An 18,278-nucleotide genomic window follows, 5' to 3' on the forward strand; every position below is an offset into this window, starting at 1 on the left:
GCTAGCCGAACCATTGGAACCGGCCAGCGGCATATCGACGAAAAAACAGGTGAGCGCACGCCGATTTTCAGGCGCTGGCCGATGCGCTGCACGCCATTGTGGCGGCTGATCGGCGAGTGATCGGTCAGCGTAATTTTTTATTTTTTTATTTTTTGAAATTTTTTGAAACACTATATATACGCGATTTTAGTTTCATTTTCATTTGCACCACTTGTTTTAACGAGATTTCTCTCTCTCTAAATTTTTGTACAAGAGCAACATAGAGCGATGAGTAACGCGGGTGGTAGCAGTGGTGGTAGTGGTGGGGATGCTGATGAGTACGAATGGCGGATGATAGAGGCTATGGGGGCCTACATGAACCGCGAGATAGAGCGGTACATGCAAAGGGTCGAACAGCAAGCGGTACCTCGCCCTCGACCCGTTGTCCACCGCCGAACAGTGATTGATCGGGATCACGTAGCTGCACATCAGCGGCTATATGACGACTACTTCGCACCGGACCCGCGGTTTAACGCAAACATGTTTAGGCAGCGTTTTAGAATGCGCAAGGAGTTGTTTATGCATATCGTTGACGCTTTGGAGCGTCGATATCTGTATTTCCGCCTCAGGCACGATACGGCGCGGGTGACCCGGCCACACCCCTATTCAAAAGTGCACGGCGGCAATCGGGCGGTTGGCCTACGGAGGCGCGACAGACATGTGGGATGAGTACCTCCACATCGGTGAGACGGACGCTGCTGGAATGTACGAAGTTTTTCCGCAGGGCGTGATTCAAATTTTCGGTGATCGGTATCTTCGAAGCCCTACCCCCCAGATTGTCAGGATCTGATGCAGATGCACGGGGAGCAGCATGGGTTCTCCGGGATGTTAGGCAGCATAGATTGTATGCATTGGAAGTGGAAGAACTGTCCAACTGCCTGGCACGACCGGCTACAAGGGAAAGAATCCCACGATGATCCTCGGGGCCGTAGCTGATTACCGGCTGTGGATCTGGCATGCGTATTTTGGGGTAGCCGGGTCGAACAACGACCTCAACGTCTCAACTCGTCGCCCCTCTTCAACGAGAAAAAGTGTCAGGGCATTGGTCCGGCCGTCTCATTTGTGGCCAACGGCAACCGGCATGATATGGGCTACTACTTGGCGGATGGGATATACCCTAGGTGGCCTGTCTTTGTGAAGACGATCGACATGCGCAAATGATGACAGGAAGGCCTACTTTGCGAAACGGTAGGAGTCGGCGCGCAAGGACGTGGAGCATGCATTTGATGTGCTCCTGTCTCGATGAGTGGCAATTAAAGGTCCAATGCGTTTGTGGGATGTCAACTGCATTGCTGATATAATGTACGCCTGCATTATCATGCACAACATGATCATCGAAGACGAAGGCGTACAACTGACTAATTGAGCCAATGACGATACTGATGAAGGGGGTACCTCACGATGAAGCCGACCGTCTCCGGCACATGCCGACATGCGCCAAGTTGATGCTCATATTCAACTCCAAAAGGATATAATTGAAGAGTTGTTTTAAATGAAATTAATGAATTTTCCCGTATATGTCTCGTAAATTTAATTCCGTAATTTATCGTAAATTTAATTCCGTAAATGTAATTGTTTTTGGATTATTTTTATTGCGACTAGCCTGTGACTGGCCTTAGGCTAGCCTATTTGATTAAAATGATGATGTGGCATGTGGATTTTTAGTGCTAATGATATGGCAGGGAGAAAAGCTGGCCTATAGCTGACCTATTGCCATTGTGGATGCTTAAATGTTTTTTAATTTAAGCACCACACCCTCCCAGCCACCTGCGTCAGATATAAGAATAAAAATATATGTGAACAAAAAATAAAACAGAAACATTGCACTTTCCTTTCTTCGATTTCTCCCATTTTCCCAAAATTGAAAGAGTTATAGCTATGAGGGCACGGTCATCTAAACCCTAGATTTCATCCTGAAAGTTAATCGTAGTACTATGGTGAAGAGGAGCTACGGCGATGGATATCATATTTCTCCGTTGAAATCGAAGAGATTTTCTGGAAACAATTCAGCGATCGTGACTTGTGAATGGCGTCGTCTAAAAAGCCAATTGTGAAGGTACAAGAGGAAAACCGGGTAGCACAGGAGGATCATCCAGCAAAGGTCATCGAATGGGAGGATTACGAGCAGGAGCTCGCTCGTTTATACAGTTTGACCTCCGCACTTGAGGAAGCCAAGACTAAGAAATTGGTACTTGAAGAGAAGCTTCAGTCGTGGATACAAGTAAATATTTAATCCGAGTAATTAATTGTGATAGCTTCTATGGATAAATGGGATCACTTTTGCACTAACTGACCCAATGATTATTCTCCATTTGAATATTATGTCTTTTCATACGGTGTAGTTTGTGTTTAAGTGATCTGGAATGCGCTTTGCTAGTTCCTTGAATCAGATACTATCAAATTTGGAAATTTGTTTTTGACTCAATGATTATTCTCCATTTCCTGAGTTTTGTTTTTTACTTGAAAATTGACTATTTGAAGTTTCTGATGTTAATGGCTTCAACTGAGAATCGGGAGTTTGGTTATTGAAAAGAAAAGCCTATGAGATTTGGTTCAAAGTAAAGATATGATTATTGGCTAACCATCATGTGGTGGTTGTTTAAGAAACTCAGGTTCATGATGAATTTGTCTTATTAGCTAAATTGCTTCAATAATATTGATGTTCTTTGTGACTATTCGAACTATGTAACTATGATACATACATCAATCGCCTGATACCAATAAAAAATGATAAGTCATCATGTTATTAATTTGAATATTTTGTGAGGATTCTTTCGATAGCTCCTGTCAGTCCTCAACAGCTGTGTTCACTTCATATTACTTTTTCATTTTTCACTGGCATTATTTGGATTCCCTGCATCAGGATCTTTATGTGTTTGGTAATCATGACTAGGGGGTCGGCTATATTTGTAAAAGCACCGATTCCCGTTATTCTCTTTTTCATTGATTGGTTGTGTTTGATAATCTCAAGTTAAGTTATGTCCCGAAGACAGTAAGCAGCAAGAAATATCTCCTAGATAGGCTTCTCTATAGTCAGGATATATTACTTTATTACATGCGGTAGTAAGAGTAGTTGTTATTGTTGCTTTCTCTGCTCTTGTGTCTCTCATGCAATTAACTCTTATGTGTTTGGTTCTGTGTGTGAAAGAGATTATGCGATACCTGCTAAATGAATGAGACAACCTTTTATGGTGCTTTTCTATTCTTTTCCATCCAACTTAACTGCAGCAATTCACCAATGCATTGGTGGTTCTATGGGCAGATAGAATCTGAGTCATTAAGTAGGTCGAATGAGCTTGATCAGATGCGTGAGAAATTGGAACATCGTAAGTTGTTGATGGGGAAGATGTCTATGCGTTCCAAGGTTGTAAAAGAGAAGGTCAGAAAGCAGGAGGAACGACTTAGTGGTGAAATTAGATCTCTTTTGATCGGTGGAAGTTCTATTTCTGTGGCTAACAAACGCATGCAGGTAATGTTTGACTATGTTATTTGGCTTTCTTCCCTAGTTTTCTTAACTGAAATGAATTTATGATTATTCTCAATTATTATTATTATTATCTGTCTGACTTGCATATACTTCTATTACAAGTAAACATGCTATAAAATATGCTTGTATGGTCATCTATATACCTGCAATATATGATGTAGACCAATTAGATACCCTAATCAAATGATAATAAATCATTATAAGCAAAATCCCTCTAAAATATAAATCATTCTGTCAAGGGCTCAGTATTTTATACTCCCTCCGGCCCTTAAAGATAGCAAGTTTTGAAATGGCACGGGTATTAACGCGCAATTGGTAAAGTAAGAGAGAGAAAGAGAAAAAGTTTGGGAAGTAGTCTTACTTGATTGTGGGGTCTACATTATTAGTAGTGTTTATTTATGTACGGTTAGTGGATAGTTCCACAAAATATTAAATTGTTAATTCTAATGGATAAGTTGCAAATAACATTATGTATAGGGTCAATATGTTGTTCAAAAGTTTCCTGAATTAGAATTGCATAATTTTAAGGGATGGACCAAAATGGAAATACTTGCTATTTTTGAGGGACATAGGGAGTATAGTTTTAGCTACCATTTTACTATCTCCAGATCATTTTCCTTATTTTCCTTTCCAAATATTTGATGTGATCATCTGAAAGACATTGTTCAGCTAATTCAGTGTAATGACCAATATCTGAAGAGTACTTCTGTAGATGTCTTCTTGAGTTGGTTGATGGATATTTACTTGCCTGAAAATAATGAGCAATGTGCAAATTGTAAGTGGCCAAAAATCCAGATCCCCAATGGAAATAATTGATGCAGAGTCTTCTAGAGTCTCATGAAGACAAAAGATTTTCATTTCAGAGAAAATTTTTATAAACACTCTTGAGATCAAATAACTTTTTGACTCTTTTTGACATAAAGCAATTTTGGACTTAAGCCATTTTTATAAGCGCATATATGAATGCTTAATGTGTTGACGCTCACTATGACTACACACAGTATTTTTTTTCTTCTGTTTGACAGGTGAACACATTGTTTCTCAATTTCTAGCCATTATTTGAATTTTTGTGTAGCTAAGAGCCTAAAATGATATTGCTCTTCATTCTTCATTCTATATTTCCTTATTTTCTTTAACTTGTGGAATGGATTAGATATATATTTATGAGGTATAATTACTTATCTAAAATGTAAATTTGTTCTGGCGCAGGACTCAAGTAGATTACTTGCTGGAGAAAAAGGTTATGGTCATTTGAAAAATTTGCAGAAATCATTGAGATTGAGGCAGCAGTATATGGTCACACAGGTCACCTTGCTATATCCAGTAAAAGTTGTGGTCAGAAAATCATCTGAGCAAGAACTTGAATCATTTCGTAGTAGTATTAAGTCAGGTAATTGTTGATAAGAAATGAGGATATTTAATTAAATGTAAAGTGATTATGTTTTTTAAATTAAAGGTAATTGATCTCAAATTTATTCAGTGAGTTGAAATATCAGTCAGTAATTTACTCTGAATCTCTGATAGTATACTTTCAGATGACAAGAATGTAAAACTGCAGATGAACAATTACTTTATGCTGTAAAATCATGAATCGGTGACTTAGTTAGAGAGTTGAAATCAAGTCAAATATAATTTTGTGTTTAGAGTCTGAGATAGACAGAATGTATAAGCCACAGCTTCATTCACTTCTGAACTTGTTAGAACTTAGAAGCAAGTTATTGATTCATAATTTTGACCTCAAATATGTATTAGAAAAAGAAATAAGCCAATGAAATTATAACAACCAATTTGCTGTATTATAATTTGTCATGTTTCTATAACAATCTTCTTTCGTGGGTCCTGTGCTTATTATGCTATATAAATAACTAAGATAACAAAGCTCACCTGTCAAGATCATCAGCAGGGTCAGACACCTGATATTAATCCCCTAAAGTATGTGTATTCCACTATTCCTTATTATTTATCATGTTAAACTAAGCAAGCATCATTACAAAATTGTAGACCCTTATCTGCAGATCTAGTACCTTATATCTAGAAATAATGAAGTATACTTTTTTGACATTCTTGGATCTTCCTATTAATAATTGCATATCCAACAATTATTTGTTCTGGGTCATATAAGCTAGTCCATGCTGCATGGTTTTTAGATTTGGTAAACTAGTTTGTAGTAAATGTTGCCTGTTGTCTGGGCATAATTGTTTCACATTTGTTAGTAAAATACCAAAAGATTTAACACAGCAGTAATGAAGCTATTTGTAGTATGGTATGGTGCTGCTGAAGAGGATCTATTACAGTTGTAAATGTTAATGATTGTTCTGGTTGTTGATAGTTTGCTTCTCGTCATTTCTTATCTCTTAAAAATACAAAAAAGAGTCAATGGAGTAGAGGGCAGATCAGGCTGGAATAATTTGTATTATAGGTTTACTTTCTGTATGAAAGTAGCAGTAGTTGAAGACACAGATGAGATGTGACTAGGGGCTATCGTTGAAATTATCAGCCGGGGTTAGGTTAAATGGAGAAATTGGCATATATATGGCAGTAACAGTAATGGCATCTTGTGTTTTTTTTTGGTTGTTTCCAACCTTGTTTGTGAGGTCCAACAGTGTATTTGCTTCACTGCTCATGCCTTGTACATCTATATATTTTTCTTTTGTTTTCTTACCTCTGTGCTATTTCTCACTCCCATAAACCTTTAAATGATCCACCTAAAAAATAAGGCCGTTGTTGGGTTAAAACATTGGACTGTACTTTTTTGTTATGTAAATATTGCCATGTGTAACACAGTTGTATGAACATATTTGCAGAAACATTATAATCATATTGTTGTTTTGCAAGGATGATTTACTTGTTTTTGTTTTATATTGACTTTCAGTATAGATGTTCTGAAGTTACTGGTTGCATATGCACATAATATATATAGTAGATGTTGTAAACTATTATAATGCAATTGATGATAACTTGAAGTTATTAGGAGTTACTTCTTGATGCTTCATGTGAAGCATCTTGAGTTTTCTGTTCGTAATATGTTTTGCTGTTTTATTCTTCTCCCAACAGGTGTCCCTGATGGATCAAAACCTCTCGACCAGGGCACATTGACTATCTCAGGACTGCACCTCACTGTGGTCTCTTTTACGAAGATGAGTTTTTTTACCGACAAGAAGGAGGTTCAGCGATCATCAACTGCTCTTGGATATGTAGCTCATGTATGTACATTCCCTTTCTAGAAAAATGAATTTTGGTTACAATTTGCTGAACTGTTGTTCTACTGTATATAACAATAGGCAGTTATATTATTTAATTATTTATCCATTTGTGCATCTCTGGGGTTGATTTCAGAGTGGCAAGCTTTATATAGTTTATGCATATCTGTTGCTGTCAATCTGCGAGTACACTTACTACGATTTGTTATATCGTGATCAAAATGGCCTGTTCCTATGCAGGCCGTGTCTCTGATTGCTTCTTATTTGCAAGTCCCTCTGCGCTATCCATTACGCTTAGGAGGTTCTCGATCATTTATACGTGACTATTCCCCTTCAGTTGAACTTTCAGCTTCCAGTACGTCTCTTGATACAGTAATATCCACAAGCTCAAAGCCCGTAGAATTTCCTTTATTCATTGAAGGTCAAGACTCAACAAGGGCAGCTTACGCTGTATTCCTGCTAAACAAGGTGTGTTCATTTCTGGATTCTTGCGCTAGTCATACTTCACTTGAAAAATAATTGGACACGTGAGTGGTTTATTTTGTGCACGATACGAGAATGGTGTCATATTACTCATTTGTAAATTTAATTGCAGGATTTAGAGCAACTCTTGAATTTTATCGGTGTTAAGAGCGTAGGACCTCGACATATATTAGCAAATCTAAAGGAGCTTACACTAACAGTTCTTTCCCCAGAGTACATAGATATGTGAAAGTTTCTGTAAATGGATTGATTACTTGTATTCTAGATTAGAAGGGTGCTGTTTTTGGCCGAGCACCTTAAATTCTTGGTCTATTTTCCAAATCAGTGCCAATTATATTTGATGTTAACTTGCATAGTTTGTATTCAGCCTTTTCTTATCTTAAATTTTTTTTGTTTAGTTCATGGGCAATGATACTGGAAAATAGACCATCTGGATGATAGTATATTTTTGAACAATCATTTTTATCATTTTATGAAATAATTTTCATTTAATTATATACGACGATTTTGAAATTTTCTCTACCATGCTTCCCATTTTCCCTCTCATTTTTCATTTTTTCTCTGCTTCTTTCTCAATCTCGTCCATGTCTGAGCTCCATATAAACCCTAGTTGGCACCTCCTCCTTCCATCTCACTGTTGCTGTCATCCACTGTGACCACGCTCGTTACTGCCACCTGTCTCATCTCAAGGCCTAGTTCGTCATTCGCCCAATTTCAGCCACAAGCAGCAATCGTAGCAGCGCTCGACTCCACCATAATTAGCCGTCCTGTGCCTTGATTCTGCCAAGTCCTAAGCATGTCCTCGTCCCCGCTGCCACACTTTCTCCAATGTGTCCCAAGTGTGTCCTGACTCCTGTAGCACTATAGCAGTCTCGGCGCTCCCACTTGAAGTTGCCTCCCTCCATTTCGCTGCTGCTGGTAATCTAAAACACCACACCTCTCTTTTCATTTGAATTTCCTCACAATCGATCGTTTACAAAATTTCATTTGTTTCGTTCCAATATTTTCCTAAGGAATAATAGTTGAATTTCGAAGTTTTGTCAAATTATGGTTTGTCCTATGCAGTTTAAAAACATAAAACTAAGTTCAATTTTTTTAACTGTTCCATCTGTATAAAAAAATGCCATCTTTTTACGATGTTCGAAATGTTGTTATTTCATTGAAATATGTATACTAATGGAACAATTGAAAAATATTAAAACTTTATGATATAATATTTAAATTTCAAACTTAATGAGACCAAAATTAATGACTGAAAGGGCTCTTATCACTTTTCATAAAGGTTCCAACTTGCAACTCAGAGGAGAAGAGTTTGTCATGTAAAGGTGAATTTTTTGTTGCTTTTTAAATTTTTTCATTGTGATTTGTGAAGCAAGCATTTTGGGTGAAAGAGAAATCAGCGAATAGGTTTGCATTGTTTTTCTATATCAATATCTATTCGGCTTTGCCCCTTTGTTGTATGCTACTCTTGGCATTATTGTTTGGTTTTAACATCAAAATTGGGGAACATTATCATGACACAAGTAGTATTTTTCACACCATGTTTATTACTCCCTTCGTCCCATATAATGTTTATGCACAGGTCGTTGGGTGTATTTTGTATTTTACTAATTGTACTAGAATAGACCTACTTGAGTCGTGAACAAGTTGAGTTATTACACGAGCAATGCAAGCAAGAAGCATTGGAAATCTCTTGTAAGAGTTTTCAGGTACTTGAAGTATACTCAAAATCATGGGCTAAGTCAGTAAACTGCTATAGGATGGGCAAACAATGGCTTGTACAATGGTAAGTCTCAACAGATTCGTCGACGACATAATACCGTGAGACATTTGATCACAACAGAGGTGATTACATTTGACTATGAGAAGTCAATAAATAATCTAGCGGATCGGCTAACCAAATGGTTAAACCGTGATCAAATGAATAAACTGCTAGAGGGAATGAGTTTGAAATCCACAAACTAAAGAATTATCATAGTGATAACTCAACCATGATGACTAGAGATCCCAAGAACTTGGTTCAATGGGAAAACTAAGCTATGAGAGTTCGTGTGAAACACTCATCTATATCTATTCCCTAGGGAGCAATAGAGTGTTGAAAAACTTGTCTAGTGGTGAGCTTAAGTCTATGACTTTTAATGATTCCTAAAGGATCTCGAGGAGATTGAGTTCTCATAGGAGATCGAGTATGGCAAGATACTCGACTGGGAATCACCTATGTAAGTGTGAAGTGTGGCCTCTTCAAATTACACACTTATGAATCCGAAGTGGTGTCCAAGGCCGTAAAAGACACAAAACATGGGAACGGATGAGGTTGAGTTGTTTAAATGTTAACACCATTATCTCGGTGCACGCCATGGAGGACTAGTTCAAAGCATCGCGCTACTAGGCCGCCTGTGTATCCGATGGTGTTGACTATGGATGGTTCAAAGACAAAAACTATCTATCCTTATGCTTACATACCTCTTGAGGGTTGAGCTTGTGTCTGCATATATTGGCAATTTTCACTCATGCGGGGGATTGTTGGAATCGTGTTTGGTCAATGGACTTTGACCAATATAAATGTGACGAGACATTTAATTTTGTAAAATTAAATGCAATAGCGACGATCTAATTTCGGAGTAGATTTCCGTGGTATATTCATTTTCTCTAAACTGATTCCCGGTGAGTGAGAAATTATGAATTAAAGTTTGTCACAATGGTGAGCTATAAAGGAGCTACTCCCTCCGTCCACAAACAATAGATCTATTGTTGTTCGGCACGGGTTTTAATGTAGAATTGGTAAAGTAAGAGAGATGAGGAGAAAAAGTAGGTAAAGTAAGAGAGATAGGGAGAAAAAGTGAGTAAAGTATGAGAGAGGGAAGAAAAAGTGGGAAAAGTATAAGAGATAAACTTTTCATTTTTAGAAAGTGATCTATTTTTTGTGGACGTCCCAAAATGGCAAAAGTGATCTATTTTTTGTGGACGGAGGGAGTATGAGATAAAACCAAGGGATTAATTAAAAGAGTTAATTATCCCACATTGGTGGAGAGAACCTTAATAAACATTGATTTAATAAGATGAATTATTACGTGTAATAATTATATTGGACCCAAGTGCACAACGGGTGCTAAAAGGTCCACGACAGACCCCGACGTATAGCGGGTCCCAAGCGGTCCACAACGGACCCCGATGCATAGCGGGTGACAAAAGGTCCCCGATGGACCTCGACGTATCGTGTGACCAAAAGGTTCACGATGAACTCCGTCGTGTAGCGTGTCTAGATGCATCAGTCTCCTCTAGCTCCCGTAACGGCTAGTAACCCCCGGCGGTTACAGTCAAAGCCATCATGGCACACATAATGGCCGTTGACTCCATCAATGCCCATGAGTGGACTTGGCCTATAAATAGGCATGCATCCATTGCATTCTCTACTCAACACTAGACACAAAAGATTGCATATCATTTGCATAGCTCTCTCCCTCTCTTTGCATAGTCTTCCATCGAAGCTCTGCCCTCGCCATCATCCAATTCGCCGGAGCGGTGCTGCAACAAACAAGTCGAAGCCGTTTTATCTTTAGGGACGACACGTTAATCCGAGAGCACTACCAGGGCGTATCTCGTCTTGCGGAAAGAGGACTCCTCGACTCGGCTTATATCTTTACAGTTTATAGTTTTGATTATTGTTTTTGTTATTTCAATTCATTTATTGTACTTTTATATCCGTTCTTCATTTGGGTTGTATTACGCCCGGTTAGTGTATCTTTATATCACAGAATTATTCAAAGAAAAACCAACAGGTTCTCTATCCAAAATCATGAACTCTTGTCCTATTGGATGGCAGAGAAATATCTTAGTCACTTCATCGTCAAATTAGTGTTGCGGTTGTGATTTTGTAGATTCCGATATTATTTTTCGAGTAAGGGTCAAATGTGGCCCTAAACATATGACGTTTTTACGATTTTAGTCTCAGACATTACATTTTGAATTATTGCATCTCACACATTTGAACTCGAGTCGGAATCAGTCCATTTTGGACGACTCCGTCTAAAGTAACGGTCAATGGCTGTTTAAGCTGATTTTGACCAAATTAAGCATTTTTATTAGATTTTTTAATTATTTCAAAAATAAAAATTATTACTTCCTCCGTCCACGAAAAATAGGGCACTTTGTGAATGACACAGATTTTAATGTAAAATTGGTAAAGTACGAAATAAGAGAAAAAGGTAAGAGAAAGAGCAGTGTTAGTGGAATGTGAGGTCCATATATTATTAGTAAGAGAAAAAGGAAAAACGTAATAGAGAAGTATTGTTAGTGGAATGTGGGGTCCATAATATTTGAATGTGTCCTATTTTTCGTGGACAACAAAAAATAACAAATGTGCCCTATTTTTTGTGGAGAGACGGAGTATTAAAAAAAAAGTTAAATAAAAAAATCAAAATCTCTATCCCACCGCAGTTGTTACATAGAATGTACATTAGCTAAGAAAAAAAAATTGAACAAACAATGTTAAAATTAAATCTCCCAATGCTTAATAATGCTGCAAGACCGAAGTCCGAAGAAGACATGCTCAAAGCTGCCACCTCATCAGCGGGTGGAAGTTGATCAGCTCCTGGTTGGAAAATCCGAAGCCTTAGAAACAGAGAATAATAACCGGACTGAAGTGGTTCCCTCGCATAACCGCTGCAATTTGCATTGGCGGATTTGGCCTGCGCCATCAGCCAATCGATGGCCTTGCTGGGGCGGTCGCAGCCGAGCCGGTCCTGCAAGTCGTAGAAGAGAATGGCGGTTTTGGGGGAGAGCCGCACACGGTGGTCACGGGTCGAGACTTTGCTGTCGGGGTCCTTTCTGCCGGTGGGTCGGACGAGGCGCCCTCGCTTTGTTGGCCGAGGCCCCTGACATCAACTTGCCCCTTTTAGCCGAGCCTCCATAGCCTTGGAACCCTGAGGTGTGCGACATTCTTTCAGGTTTTAATAAGTCCAAAGTATTTAGAGTGGAACATTCAAAAAAAGAAAAACGCATCACTTAAAAAATGTGACAATAAAGTATTTAGTTCAAAGTTTAGCGTAAAGTAACAGAAAATTATCCTGGTGAATTGTAATCAATCCAAGTCTGAAGATAAAAATAAAGGGTGCCAAGATGATCACATATCCCACGAACAGTATTCATTCCATGATTCAAACGAGTGAAATAGTCGTCAAACATGACATATCGAAAACATTGACAACTCAATGATAAATGACATCTACTTGGTGGTGGCTAGAGTGGGAAGTCTAAAAATTTTCTACCTCACAAAATTCTAATTTTACAGTCAAAATTCAAATACCAACCAACTAAGTTACTCCCAGCTATCATTTACATACATGTTTCAGAACAAAAGGAGCGAAAAAATGGATCTCAGTTTTGCCAACCAGCACGTTACATGTTCGCACTTGTAATATTCATCTGCTACTGGGCTTTTGGTTTTTGAATCTTCACGTAAGGGAGCATACCCAAAATGCGCTCTACTTTTGGATCCCACCCTCGTTGTTGAGCTCGGCAGAACATCAAAAATGTGTTGGCAAAGTATGAGTTGAAACCCATTAAAACATGCCACAAGGCATGACCCTGTGGATTGAAGTGCCACAGCGAAATATTCTTGCATAAGAGACGGTCGACTAGCCAGCAGATAGTTGCCATCACAAGAGTGGCCACGTACAGCTTTGCCAACTGCTTAGCAGCTTTTTCTTCTGTGTGAATGTAATACTTGTACATCCTGGGAATGCAAAGGGGACAAAGCAATGCGTAGTGCACCTTGAAACCAATGTCGAAGCGAACTTGTGAGTGTGCAACTGCAAATACTGCGCCATAGAGAAACAAAAATGTGGGCATTGTACTTCGATAATGCCAGTCGGGAGAGTAGAGAATGTAGATGTAAAGGAGCATTTCCCACACCATGGGTGTTTCATCCCCTTGCTGCTGCCTGAATGAATTGAAAAATAATAGAAGAGCAGTGGTTATAATAAAATAGTGCCAGATATATCAATACTAGACGCAGCTCAATAAACTAATTAATAGAAACTGCCTGACTTACATAAGTTCATAAGATATATCCTATATTTTGACAAGAAGAACCAATAGATACTCTATCATCTTAACCTCAAGATACTGTCTTAGCCCCTCTATATGAGACCAGTTTGAAGCAAGGCAAGGAACATAGTCAACCAGCCAAAATCATATATAGACCAATTCAGAAACAATCACAATGATCATCAAGCTCCTTTGATGGCTGATAACAATCTGAAGCCCACTTAAACTAAAAGACATGTTACACTAAACGGCTGTTATACGAGATCTCTTTCTCTAAAATCTCAACCAAGTGACCAACAAGCCAAATTTCTAACATCTGAAATTTGAAACTTCCAATACCAGGTTTCCTTAGTTATTTGGTGTACCCTAACAAACAAGTAATACTAGACTCTACTATTATACAAAACGTAGAGACCGACAAGAAGCAGTATTTCCACTAAATGTCACATGTTTAAAGATGAAAGTAACACGGAACAGAATCGATCTGATTTTAAATAACAAAGCAGATAGGCAAGCACACAAAATAAGAACTTACAGTCGCTGCAGTGTGGCATGATAGAGCATGCTGCCAATGGCAAGTATCATATTTGATAAGTGAAGGACGCTGAACCTTTTCTCAAATCGCTGTCTCAGTGCAGTAACAAGACCAATGAGTGCTAGAATGATGCATGGGACATTAGATATGGTGTTGAAAAATTCAGCAATATAGGAAGAGTGGGCGTAATTCAGTTCACACCACTCATGTGTGGATGTCACAGGGCCCCAAAAACTTGACAGATCTTCCATTTCTCAGCACTTAAGATTTACTGTTATCAGCCTTTCTTAAGGCGCACTGGGATGTGACTATTTCCAGAATCCTACAGATAAAATTTAATTTATAATCTGAATAAGTGCACAGACCAGATACGAGGCAACTTAGAAAGTAAAACAATTAGAATAACTGTCATGATCAACTGTAATACTCCCTCCAATCACGAAGAATAGCCTCATTTGTGGATGGCACGGGTTTTAATGTGCAATTGATAAAGTTGGTGGGACAAAGAGAAAAATGGTAAGAAAGATTCCATCAATAGAAAAGGGACTAATTTTGGTGGAAGAACCAAAAATGGAAAAATACGACTATTTTCGCATAGACGGGGGTGGGAGGGGGGTAATAAATCAATATGATGTACTGATGGAAAAGCTGCTTCAAGGAGATCAGGGGAGAGGGCCATTTCATTAACAAGACCAAGTATTATAAACCATATACTTCAACCATCTCAACAACATGCCAAATACAATTGATGAATATCCGATGAAAACCTTTGATTTTGTTAAAGTGAACAACCTCAATATAATTTCAGAACTACATTAGCCTGCAGAAAATAGAATTCTATAACAATTTGAACAAATCCAAAATACTGGAAAGAAGCATGAACCAAATAACAAGGTGCCTTCATTTGTGTATGTTGAATGAACACATACCAGCAACAGACCATCTAATGAGATCTCAAGCCTTAACACATTTAAGTAAACAACATTACACCAGTATAGTATGAGCTTAGGATCTGCAGCAATATAGCAGAGCACGGGAGCACAATGAAGTGTGTTTTTTATATTGGGATTTATCTAAAGCAATGATATGCTTTCTCCATGCAATCTTAATATTAACACTTGAACTGCACATACTCCTTCCTACAACCTTTCTTTTTCTTAAAGTTCTTACAATTAAGATGGGATAATCTCTACTCAGTCCATTGCAGCATTTTTCCCATTTCATATATAAAACTTCACTCGGCTAATTGGCTTGATAAATTTATTGCACAGCTTCTTCAATAGAGAATAAAGTAAAATTTGACCGAATAAGCATGCTGCACACAGGAGAGGTAATCATAGATCCAGTTGACACATAGAATCAAAAGAAAACTTGAAATCTCTTGTCACTAGTCTATTTTATTGCTTTGGTGATTGAAGCTAAGGACCGACCAACAGAAATAATATTTGAAGAAAGCAGGCTCCAAGATATTGATATCATAATCGGAGTCTCAATCGCCAGGAAAAAAGGCTACCGAATAGATCAAACAAACAAAATGCAACCATAGGTTAAACAATAATATTAGAAAATAGTTTAGAAATTGATGATTTATGTATAGTTATAAAGTTGAGGAAAGTGGCTCAAGTGAAAGTCACACATGGAACTGAAACTCTACAAAATGTCAGAGCACGGGGTGGTATTGGTCATCTACATCACAAGGAACTACACGCTGAAATCTCAAGTTTGATTCTCATCCAAAAAGTGATCTATGGTTGCAGTTAGTAAGTACTCCATTAAACTGATCAATCTCCCCAATCAATATCAAATAAGCAGTTAGTAAGTACTCCATTAAACTGATCAACCACCTATATTTTTCAAAATTGTTGAAATTTAATAACATGAATCAACCTCCACAATCAATATCAAATGGAGTTAATTAATACTTCTACACATGAAACAATGGACATGAACAAACATAAAGCAACAGATTAGCAGACAGAAAAAGCGAACGCATTAATAGTGCTAAAGGAACATCCACCAAACCGATCTCCAAATCAAATATTCAACAAAACGCAATCATTAGACACAAAAATCCCAAACGAAGCACCAATCGTTCCACTCAACCCATCCGGAAAACAACTCTCCTATCCGTATCCAATAAATCACTAAAAATATCATAATTAGCATCCTCGATGAATCAAACACCAGCAAAGCTTAATTTTCCGCATTACTTTGATAAAAACCGTGGATTCACAAAGCAAACTGACCTAATAAAAACTCAGATCTGCGAGGCGGCCGCTGCACTCACCCGTCGAAATTCGGCAGAAATAATACAGATATATCAGCGCTGTGTAGTCGTATCTATATGTGTTCGTGCAGGCGAATGGAAGAACATGGCCGGATTCCCTTGAATTAAATTCGCAATTGGGAAATTATTTAATCGAAACAGAGATTATACCGATTTGATGTAGGTGATGGAATCCAGTGAGTTTTGATTTTTGAAAGAATTTTAAACTCACTAATTGGGGTGCGTGGAGCTACGCGTTAGGGCACGTAATTCACCGATTCACGACTGTGCGATTTTCTTTTTTATTTTATTTTTGGAATACTCTTTTGATTCAATGTCGATTGCACATTTCGCATTCGATTAGTTTGAAAGAATTCATAAAGCAAAAACATAATCATTATTATATTTTATCAAAATTTACCAATATTTATCAACAGTTAATTATATCATGCATAGTTTTGTCATTTGTGGTAGTTTTGCAGAATTAAATTCATTAAAGACTTTTCCTAGGACAGTGAATATCAAGCTCTCTTATAAGTCTCGTAGCGATTAGGTACTAAAATATATATTTGGTACTACTTATATAGTGAAACTTCATTTCTAAGCATTTACGAGAATAAATTTATTTATCCAGATTTCTTACTCAATAACCGAAAAAAAGAAAATAAATAATTTAAGAGAGAGAAAATAATAGTAATTAAAAACGAGAGAGGGATAAAAATTAAAAAATTTACAAAAATAGCCTTTAATGGCTAAATCACATTTTAAAAAGCCCTAAAAATGCAAAAGTCCTTCCAACAATATCATATCAAAATGGGTAAACTACATAAATGGTACCTGATCTCGCACTTTTGCAAATAAATGGTACTTGATCTTTATTTTATATCGTTTTTGGTACCTTGTGACAAAAATAACCTCAGGTACCAAAGATGTGATTTTTTTGTTATAGAAGATATTTTTGGAAATTTCAATTAAATAGTACCAAATGTGTGACTATTTTTTCTTCCTTTCTTATTTCTATTTTAGTTTCTTGTTCATTCTTTTTTCTTCATTTTCTTCCTTTTTTAGTATTTTATCTTTCTTTCTTCTCTCTTTTTTTCTCCTTAGTTTATATTTCTTCTTCTTTCTTTTTTTTTTATCTTCTTTTTCTTCTTTCCTTTTGATTTTTTATATACACATCAATTGCATTCATAATATAAATCAAGAACAAAATATCTAATTAATTAATTATTTAAAATAATTAAATTAATTGAATATTTTTTATTAAATTACTTTATCCTCATTTTAAGATTGAAACATCTAACTAAAAATATTCAACTCTTTATATCATTACGAATACAATTCACAATTATTATTACATAATATTATATGATTCATAATTTATATAATTATACTATAATTATTTATTAATTACTGCTAGTTTTAGTATTATAACAATAATATTTTTATAATAATTAAATATAATTATAACTATAATTATAATTAACTATATTTGAATGATATTAAAAATACATTAATTATTAATTTATAACATCAAAATAATAATATTAATATTGATTAATAATAATAGTATAAAGAGTGAGGAGAATGAGAGAAGGTGGTATCACTTTTGGTACTAATTTTATGTATACCTAAAATATTCTTTATGATATAAATGAGAAGATGTATTTGTTTAGAGGGCATTTTGGGAAGAAAATTGCATCAGGTACCAAAATGTGATTTATAGGTACCAAAAACGATATAAAATAAAAATCAGGTACCATTTACGTGCGAAAGTGAAAGATCAGATACTATTTATGTAGTTAATTCTATTAAAATTTAGAGACATATATGGATATTGATAAGTATGAGGACCAAAAATGTGCAAATGGCAAACTATAGGAGGGGCCACTATAGGAACTAAATTCGCATATCTATCTTTCACAAAATCTAAAATAAGAGAATGATATTAAAAATACATTAATTATTAATTTATAACATCAAAATAATAATATTAATATTGATTAATAATAATAGTATAAAGAGTGAGGAGAATGAGAGAAGGTGGTATCACTTTTGGTACTAATTTTATGTATACCTAAAATATTCTTTATGATATAAATGAGAAGATGTATTTGTTTAGAGGGCATTTTGGGAAGAAAATTGCATCAGGTACCAAAATGTGATTTATAGGTACCAAAAACGATATAAAATAAAAATCAGGTACCATTTACGTGCGAA

At 36.6% G+C, this 18,278-nt stretch overlaps 2 protein-coding genes across 8 annotated transcripts; one reads left to right on the forward strand and one right to left on the reverse strand.

Annotated features, from left to right (window-relative positions):
• Positions 1-1,844: 1,844 nt before the first annotated feature.
• LOC125202494 (UV radiation resistance-associated gene protein-like) lies at positions 1,845-7,606 on the forward strand. Its single transcript, XM_048100895.1, has 6 exons — positions 1,845-2,260; positions 3,302-3,508; positions 4,736-4,916; positions 6,581-6,729; positions 6,967-7,194; positions 7,322-7,606. The coding sequence occupies exons 1-6, from the start codon at positions 2,066-2,068 to the stop codon at positions 7,436-7,438; spliced, it is 1,077 nt and encodes a 358-aa protein (XP_047956852.1). The 5' UTR covers positions 1,845-2,065; the 3' UTR covers positions 7,439-7,606.
• Positions 7,607-11,610: 4,004 nt separating this feature from the next.
• LOC125201055 (alkaline ceramidase-like) lies at positions 11,611-16,302 on the reverse strand. 7 transcript variants are annotated; one of them, XR_007172833.1, is made up of 5 exons: positions 16,080-16,302; positions 13,793-13,881; positions 12,681-13,150; positions 11,942-12,131; positions 11,611-11,897 (listed from the first exon to the last, which is right to left on the reverse strand). XR_007172833.1 is itself a non-coding variant. In XM_048098944.1 (4 exons), the coding sequence occupies exons 2-4, from the start codon at positions 14,041-14,043 to the stop codon at positions 12,004-12,006; spliced, it is 849 nt and encodes a 282-aa protein (XP_047954901.1). In that variant the 5' UTR covers positions 14,044-14,114; positions 16,039-16,301; the 3' UTR covers positions 11,611-12,003. The 7 variants fall into 7 exon arrangements, 2 of the variants coding, with proteins under 2 accessions (XP_047954901.1, XP_047954902.1); XR_007172829.1 differs by having other exon boundaries at positions 13,793-14,114; XR_007172830.1 differs by having other exon boundaries at positions 16,039-16,302.
• Between the last annotated feature and the right edge of the window lie 1,976 nt (positions 16,303-18,278).

This window comes from Salvia hispanica, chromosome 1, assembly GCF_023119035.1.
Source record: "Salvia hispanica cultivar TCC Black 2014 chromosome 1, UniMelb_Shisp_WGS_1.0, whole genome shotgun sequence".
NCBI classification, from domain to species: Eukaryota; Viridiplantae; Streptophyta; class Magnoliopsida; order Lamiales; family Lamiaceae; genus Salvia; species Salvia hispanica.

Bases quoted from the DNA above. Each gene is read 5' to 3' on its own strand.
- LOC125201055 (XM_048098944.1), bottom strand. From the start codon at position 14,043: ATGGAAGATCTGTCAAGTTTTTGGGGCCCTGTGACATCCACACATGAG. The intron at 13,151-13,792 runs GTAAGTTCTTAT...CAATTCATTCAG, and splicing joins CATGCCACACTGCAGCGACT to GCAGCAGCAAGGGGATGAAA. The intron at 12,132-12,680 runs GTATGCTCCCTT...CGCACACCTCAG, and splicing joins AAAAGTAGAGCGCATTTTGG to GGTTCCAAGGCTATGGAGGC.
- LOC125202494 (XM_048100895.1), top strand. From the start codon at position 2,066: ATGGCGTCGTCTAAAAAGCCAATTGTGAAGGTACAAGAGGAAAACCGG. The intron at 2,261-3,301 runs GTAAATATTTAA...TTCTATGGGCAG, and splicing joins AGCTTCAGTCGTGGATACAA to ATAGAATCTGAGTCATTAAG. The intron at 3,509-4,735 runs GTAATGTTTGAC...GTTCTGGCGCAG, and splicing joins TGGCTAACAAACGCATGCAG to GACTCAAGTAGATTACTTGC.